Source organism: Centroberyx affinis, unplaced genomic scaffold, assembly GCF_046629955.1.
Source record: "Centroberyx affinis isolate AG114_WGS23_722 - 3 ecotype Tasmania unplaced genomic scaffold, CSIRO-AGI_Caff_v1 ptg003918l_1, whole genome shotgun sequence".
NCBI lineage: Eukaryota > Metazoa > Chordata > Actinopteri > Beryciformes > Berycidae > Centroberyx > Centroberyx affinis.
In genome coordinates, this window is record NW_027281752.1 from 180593 (window position 1) to 188948 (window position 8356).

The 8356-nt window shown below is 41.9% G+C and overlaps 1 protein-coding gene across 2 annotated transcripts; it reads left to right on the plus strand.

The window, feature by feature from the left end:
- The first annotated feature begins 3408 nt into the window (after nt 1-3408).
- LOC139663110 (beta-1,3-galactosyltransferase 1-like) lies at nt 3409-7314 on the plus strand. 2 transcript variants are annotated; one of them, XM_071541649.1, is made up of 2 exons: nt 3409-3914; nt 4512-7314. In XM_071541649.1, the coding sequence occupies exons 1-2, from the start codon at nt 3832-3834 to the stop codon at nt 5743-5745; spliced, it is 1317 nt and encodes a 438-aa protein (XP_071397750.1). In that variant the 5' UTR covers nt 3409-3831; the 3' UTR covers nt 5746-7314. The 2 variants fall into 2 exon arrangements, with proteins under 2 accessions (XP_071397750.1, XP_071397751.1); XM_071541650.1 differs by having other exon boundaries at nt 4516-7314.
- Nucleotides 7315-8356: the final 1042 nt, after the last annotated feature.

An 8356-nucleotide genomic window follows, 5' to 3' on the forward strand; every position in this document is an offset into this window, starting at 1 on the left:
AATTATCCTCAGTTTCTCCATTTCTTGGAGGAGGCCCACCTTCTCTTCCTTCTCTGCCTTGAGCATGATGGTAAGCTCTGTGCTCAATGCATTCTCTGCACGGAGCCTTTTCAGCTCCTCAGATTTTTGATCCAGTGTCTTAAGCAGCTCTGAGCCACTGAGCATTATGGTCTCCAGGTTGCTCAAGGCCTCCTATTTCTGGACCGTTTTCAGCTCCTCCATTTCTCTCTGGTGTGCCTTCTTCATCTCACAGGCCTGCTTGTTGTTGGTGTGGAGCTGTTCTTTAAGCCTGTCCATTTCTTGGAGGAGGACCTCCTTCTCCTTCTGCTTAGCCTTAAGCTCAGTGGCCTGCTGGCAGGTGGAGAGGCCCATCTGTTTGAGGCGATGTCTGAGTTCCTCCATTTTTTGGAGGAGGAACACCTTCTCCTTCTGCTCTGCCTTAAGCTTAGCAGCCAGGTCGTTTGTGGAAGAGGCCGTCTTACTCTGGATCAGCTCCATTTCTTGGCGAAGCTCCTCCACTTTTTTGCAGAGAGTTTCATTCTCAGCCTCGCAGGCTGCAAACTTGATGGCCTGCTCCTCCAGTTCTTGATGGAGGTCTCTATTCTTGGCCTCACAGGACTTAAACTGATGGCCTGCCCCTCCATGTCTTGTCGGAGGGCTTCATTTTCAGCCCTGCAGGCCTTGACGTGGCTAACTTATAGGGGCTGTTGAGCTCCTCCACTTTTTTGTGGAAGGCTTCATTCTCAGCCTCGCGGGCCGCAAACTTGATGGCCTGCTCCTCCATGTCTTGGCGGAGGGCTTTCTTTTCAGCCTCACAGGCCTTGAGCTTCCTGGCTAGCTCGTAGAGGCTCCAGCCCTGGCTGTGACCTTCTGGTTCTTCCATGTGGCTCCAGCCCTGGCTGTAGTCTTCTCGTTCCTCTATGTGGCTCCAGCCATGGCTGTAGTCTTCTGGTTCCTCCATGTGGCTCCAGCCCTGGCTGTAGTCTTCTGGTTCCTCCATGTGGCTCCAGCCATGGCTGTGGTCTTCTAGACCCTCCAGTTTTATGAATGGAAGTGTGAATGGAGGAGATGCCTTCCCCTGCAAAACTTATTTTATTGCAGTTATACTCTACCCAGTATTTGCAAAACAAAATCACTGAGGTGAAAGTTCTGTCACAAAACTATATTGTTACGTATCCTTGCACATCTTTAAGTGGGTATATGGAAATCCATGGAGCTTTCTTAGTGCGTATACGGCGCATACCTGCGTATCACGTAGACTACACCACTGTATTGGTGTGCTGTTTTTTTTCAACTTGAACTCTGATCATTGAAGTCCAGCACCCAGCTACAAAGTAGCCTTTTGGAAGAAACGCACCTGTTTCTATTTTGTAATGAAAAAATAATGTTAGCAAATGAGAGAATCTGAGCTACTGGGCTAAGAAAGTTAGCAGCAGCATCAAGCTAGCTAGCAATAGTCAATTCGGTCCAAATTTCAATTCATTGACAGCCTACATGCTAAGAAATAATAGCAGGATATGTGACATATAGGCAAGTTTAAGTAATGGCTGCAGGGGCAATGCACTGTGCAGACGATCTAATTTGTATTTTGCATTTGCTCAAATAGTTTTACTTGCTGCTACACTTTATTAACTATTCGGAAAATGCCTAAAATAAAATAATAAAATTATACTGGTAGGGGCATTTTGTTCAGTTAAGGGAAAAGGGGCAGGTGCCCAAGCACCCAGAGCCCCCCTCCATCTGCACGTGCCTGACGTTTGCGATCTCAGGAAAGTAGTTCCGTTGCACCGAAAATAGTCCCCGGCGTAATGAAGAATTTGTTCCCATTTGAATTTGATTTGGTAATAACTACAACAGCCTGACTTTTCGTGGTAACAGTTAGCGATTTTTAAAATTGAAACTATGTCTTTGTGAGCTGTATTTCAAGGTTTTTAGCTTACAATTGGAGTCAATGACTTCCGGGTTGACGGCTAAAATCGGTACGTGGGAAGTCAGAAAGTAACGGGAGTAGAGCAAACGCACTGTTGATTTTGTTATTTTCATAGGATTTGTTGACGGTAAGAAATGCATTAAAAAACACCAGCCTTATCCTTTAAATGCTTGAAATTTGCATCTATAAATCTACAAATTTAATCATCTACAAATAATGAAGTTGATCCTATGTATGAATTTCTTTCCAAAGCCTTTGCCTTTCCATCAAAGCAAAGGGCGGCTACTTTAAATAATCTAAAATATAAGATAGTTTTGATTTGTTCAACACTTTGAACAAAAGTCACTACATAATTCCATTTGTGTTACTTCATAGTTTCAAACAATCAGAACATACATACCAGTCAAAAGTTTGGACACACCACATTTTTCTTTATTTTTACTATTTTTCACATTGTAGAATAATAGTAAAGACATCAAAACTATGAAATAGCACAAATGGAATTATGCAGTGACCAAAAAAGTGTTAAACAAATCAAAACTATCTTACATTTTAGATTCTTTAAAGTAGCCGCCCTTTGCCTTGATGGAAAGGCAAAGGCTTTGGAAAGAAATTCATGAACTTCACTATTTATATTTGTCTAAAAAACATATTTCAAGCATTTAGATCAAAATGGCTTTAAGAGAATGAAAAACATAGTGCATTCAATCAGGTGGGTCCAAACTTTTGACTGGTAGTATGGATCACAACTGACATCAGTAGCCCTCAAGGCTGAAACTCAACTTTCTAGTAGCCTTTAGTTTCGTAAGGGAGCTCTATTGTCGCCCCCCACCCTGCTCCTTCTCATTATCTGATTATATTACACCCTGAAACGAGGCTTATGTAAGGATGAGATACATTTCCATAGCCTATAGGTAGCCTATAGGTATCTGTCCTCCCATTCTCATCTACTGTGTGAATGCACTTCAAGGTGCAAGCCCAACACAACAGCAAAATATTAGCTTAAGGCGATAAATATATGGCATCAGTCCTAAAACAGAAGTCAGCTACAGTTTGTTATTCCTGTGAATTCAGGCAAAAGAAGTCAATATTTGTGAAAATATGATCCTGATCCTGAAACCTATGGGATGTAGTTTCCAGCTTTCTACTGGCTCTCCTCTCTCAGCTGCTCTCGCCATCATTGTTTCAACACACACACACACACACACACACACACACACAAGCAAACACACACATTTTTAGTATTCCACTGCCACAGGTACAAGTGTCATTCATGCAAACAAGGACGATAGCTCGGTTGAGGTGAGCTGCTCCCAAAGCCTCTGGGTGTTTCCACCAAGTTTTTCCTGAAAGCACATTGACAATTCAGGGGCTCCAGCAAAAACAAAGGTGTGGCTCCAGTGCAGGTAGAAAAGATCAGAGCACCATGGTTACATGTCATGATCTGCATATCCTGGTGGCAATACCCAGGAACTCTAGAGACGGTTATGGAAACACAGCAGCATGAGTGACTATATGGGACTGCTTGAGCTGGATTAAGATAAGAAAATGCGCAGAGACACTAAAAACATTTTTTTTTATCTTCCTGTATGCTCTATGGTGGTTGTACTGAACATGTGAACATATGAAGACTCAGCTGAAGAAGGGACATCCTGTTTGTAACTTCTTGTTTTATATTTTTGTGCTTGTAAGGCATATCAATTATTGTAACAAACAGGCAAAAGTCACGCTTAACTCCCACTGTATGCCTTATCAAGTGGTATCATTTTGCAATCTTGGTCCAGGTGTTTTGTGCCTCAAGAACAGTTCATGTGTCAACATTCTCCTGGTAAAACGGAGGTGGTGAAAACACGACAGAAAACTGGAAACACCAGTAGAGCAACATACATTCTCTGCTGCACATGGCAAAGGACTACTACTCACTAACAGTTAGGCAGTGGAGTCTCAACATGCCAGAGAATGGCTTTGCTAACGGAGGACGAAGGTATGTGGGATTTTTTTTTTTACTGTTTTCTGTATTTGTGAAACATTTCTTTCAAAGAAGCCAGTGGAGGCAGGAAGCAAGGGTATAGCTTGGGAAGCACCAGTTTATGAAAAAGTATAAAAAAAAAAAAAAAGAACAAAAAAAAAGAGTGAAATATGCTATGCTAGCACATACTGCTGTTATAGCATTCAGTGTGTCATCTCATAGTAGGAGCCTTCATTTATAGTCATGGTAATTGATATATATGAATTCATTACTTAGGCCTGCCTGTGTTGAGCTGTATTGAACAACACTGATGAATGACATTTTTATGACTTTAACATAAAGAATTGAAGCAAGAGAGTAATGTATCAGCATTATAAAAAAGGGAACATTAATCCTACTTTCAGTCAAAAGTTTCAAATCAACACTTTGAAGTTTTAGTACCTATTCTTCCACTTCTGCCTTTGTTTACTCTTTATCTAGGTGTGAGTTTCACTGTTATTCCACCAAGCAATAAGTAACCACACAAAGCCTTCCTGGTAAAACAAAGATACTGCATTAAAGGAGTGCTTGAGTATACACAGGTCTATTTCATCATCTTTTATTTTCTCTCAGCCAGGAAATCATGGATAGTGGGAAGTCGGCAGAAAGTGGGAGATGCTTTAGTTGGCCACGGCGTCGCTGCTTCCTCTTTGTTCTGCTTGTGGCAGCAATTTGGGTTTTTTACAACACAAACATAATGGAAATGACAGCTGACTGGAAGCCAAAATGGTGGATGCAAAATAATACAGCAAAATGGTGGATGCAATTTAAAAGTGCGACGTACATGGAAATTCCTCCCAACACCACTGATGTCCATACAAATACCTCTGACTCCTCTCCAGCTGTCCCACAGACTGAGGCGGTCCGCCTCACGGAGAATCCACCGGTTCCCACTGCAGAGGCTCCACTGGTCACTCAACTGACAACACAAAACGAAGCTGTGCTGCCAACACCAATTCCTTATGTATCTCCGGGACCGTACTCAGTGGAATACCCCTATGAGTACCACTTCATTATAAACGAGCCAAACAAATGCGAGCAACAGAAGCCTTTCGTGGTTCTGATGGTTCCAGTGGCGCCCCACAACCGGGCGCATCGCGACATCATCCGCAGCACCTGGGGCAGTGAAAGCACGGTACTGGGCAAAGTGGTGAAGCTGTTCTTCCTGTTGGCGCTGCACCCTGGAGAAGGAGCTGAGCAAATCCAACAGCAGGTGCTGCAGGAGAGCCGAGAGCACCGGGACCTGATCCAGAGTGACTTCCTGGACTGCTACAAGAACCTGACCATCAAGACCATGGTGATGTTGGAGTGGCTGGACTCTCACTGCTCCAGTGCCTCCTATGCCATGAAGATTGATTCAGACACGTTCCTGAATTTGCACAACCTGGTCAACATGCTGCTAAAGGCTCCAAAGGACAACTACATGACTGGGCTTGTGGCAATGGGAGCTCAAGTTCTGAGGGACCCAAGATCTAAGTGGTACCTACCTGTATCGGTTTTCCCTGAGTCACATTACCCCCGTTATGCGTTGGGACTGGGCTACGTTTTGTCTTTAGACCTCCCTAAAAAGCTTGTAGAAGCGTCCAGACACATTAAATCGGTCTACATTGAGGATGTATATTTGGGGTTGTGTATGAGACACCTGGGCATCTCACCCACCGACCCCCCAAACTGGAATCTGTTTCATGTCAGCCCTCTGCTTTACAATCGCTGTGCTTACTCCAATATAATAGTTACCACTGCTAATGAAAACACTGATCGGGTGTGGGTTTGGAAAGACTTTAATAGACCGGAGCCTTTCTGTTGATAGAGGACAATCTTCAAATGGAGTCAAAAAACAGAATGACAGCCAGAGAAAGGCTCAAGAAACTGGTTTCTCTCAGGACATAATTCTCTCTCTGTCTCTCTGTCTTGGCGCTGTTCCCAAATTCAGGTTTTTTTTAGGGGGGGGGGGTTTTGGGCCTTGGTCTGTACTGATGTTCGGCACGGAATATTTGTGAGCTGATAAAATCTTAACCCTCCCAAACTGTTTGCATGTGCATCGACGCCGCCCCGATAGTTTATATCCTGTTCGATATTTGCAAGTTAAAATCTGGACGGTGACATCACTCATACACAGCTGACAGTGTGACAGCTGATGGTATCACCTACAGCAACAGCAGACCTTTAGCCCTTGAGACTATCGTGTACCAAATTCTCGCCTCCAGTTCTCTCTGAAGAACAGACGATCTGTGTTTCCCACGTCTCTCCAACCATTTCCTCATCCACTATTGGGAGGCTGTTGTTTGGTACAGCAAACTACAGCACACACCAAAGCCAGTTGTTCAGCCTCCATGTCTGTAACCATCTTCCTCGTGCCCCCCCATGATCACGTGACGTGTTGTGTAAAGTAGCTCCCTCACGCAAGATAATTGTAATATCTTGTGGTGTGTATATTATTTTTTAAACTTGTAGTGTGAGCTTGTTTGCGATTAGAGAGGAGAAAATTTGTTACATTTCTCCATATGTGTGTGATGCAAGCCGATTTCATTTTAAAACTTCTGTAATCTGAGCCCAGCATTACTGTGCAACACTGACAGGTTTTCCTTCCTCGTATGACATCATAGCGAAGCCTGACCATGCTCCTAATGCAAACCTGATCAAATAATATTTAATTTCTAGGGTTTATTGAGGCGTGTATTTATTTGTGCTGGCAACAGGCAAGGTAACCTGCAGTCCTAATTGTTGAGGTGAAAAAAGAAGAGAAGAGCTGTAACAGTTTGGTGTTTAAAATGCGGGATGGTCTGAGTACACTGTTAATGCAACAAAGGGAAGCTGTTAACCAAAATGTAACAGGTTTAACCAGGTTTCTGTTAAAACACGATCAAGGAAGTCTAAAGTCTGAAGTCTGTCGAAATTTTAGTGCCACACCCAAATGGGATAGAATAGGTTGTTTTTTTTATATTGCCTCTGTGGTATATGGTATGGTTATCTGTGTTGTGTATAAACATTATGACTTGGTCTTATCTCTAACTGCAGGAGCAAACAAAAACAAAATGCAGTAATTGCCACTGCAGTACTTTCTCATATAAACTGCATTCTACCTCAATTTTCTGCACTATTTGACTGTCATAGATCACAAGATAAGGTGTAAATATTAATATTAGGGAAAAATGATTGCGTTTTTTTAAGTTGATTAGGCTGCATTCAAATTCGAAAGTGACTGAGGAACATTTTAGCCAAATACTGCCTGCTAAGATGAGGAATAATCACAATTCTCTCACTTTTAAATGAGCAAACAGACTGCATTTATGGATGTATTAGCATTAACTATTCTTAACAATCAGTCATACACACACACACACACACACACACACACACACATACACATACACACCTTCCACCACTCCACACAATGTTTTGATATCATATCTGTCAACTCTGTTAATTAGCCTGACGTGTTCATATTTACAGTGCATTGTAAGATGTGAATAATTTATATTCTAAAGCTTTGTACAATAAATAATATTATTTATGATAATATTACTGACGGATTTAAATGCTTCCTGAAATGTCTAATATGAGTGTCTATACAATGTTGCAGAGTGACAATCATATTCAGTGGTATTCATAGCAAATATTGATGAAAAAAATATCAGTTATCAATTTGTTATGTGTGCCAAATGAATGACCATGCTTTACAGAAACCATTTTTGTGGTGTCTTGGTGTTTTGATTTGAATGGGCTATACCTTTCAATCATGTCATTACACTGCAAAAAATCTCCATCTTACCAAGTCATTTAGTCCATTATTAAGTCCTAAAATCGTAATTTTCTTAAAATAGGTGACAAAATGCCAATGGCGTTAGATAATTTCACTTGTTTCCAAAGCAAATCAACTTGTTGCAACAATTTTGTAGAATCAAGTGTCATTTTCTTGATAGCAGTGCAGTGATCTGCCTTATTCTGACTTGTTTCAACATATCGACACTCCTTTCTAGAAAATTCCTGAAACAATTGAAACTGTATCGGAAACAAGCGAGCAAGAGTTATCTCACCTCACTGGCAGAATTTTAAGATTTGAAGCCTCTATATGAGACTAGTGACTTGTTAAGATGGATGTTTTTTGCAGTGTACTAACACACTGCTGCTAGGTTCAACAAAGGTAATTCCATGGCAGGTTTATTCCACTCACATTACAGATGAAATGTCTGATATGAGAGTAAAAACTCGTTGTGCAGTGAGGCGAACATGCCGCGACCTGCTGTGTGTCTGCTGAAGAGCCAGCGGGGGATTTTTCAGCCTCAAGCCAGAATGTTTCCTCCTGCTGCTGTGCAGAGACACCAAGTGGACGTTTTTTAACAAGCACTTGAATAAGGTGACAAACCATCCTGAAGAAAAACCTCACAACTTGTTTTTTATTGTGTATTTGTGTGACT

What these genes read in the sequence shown, in the direction of transcription:
- LOC139663110 (XM_071541649.1), top strand. Translation starts at nt 3,832, where the DNA reads ATGGCAAAGGACTACTACTCACTAACAGTTAGGCAGTGGAGTCTCAAC. An exon ending in TTTGCTAACGGAGGACGAAG is followed by an intron (nt 3,915 to 4,511) that starts GTATGTGGGATT and finishes ATTTTCTCTCAG; the next exon opens with CCAGGAAATCATGGATAGTG.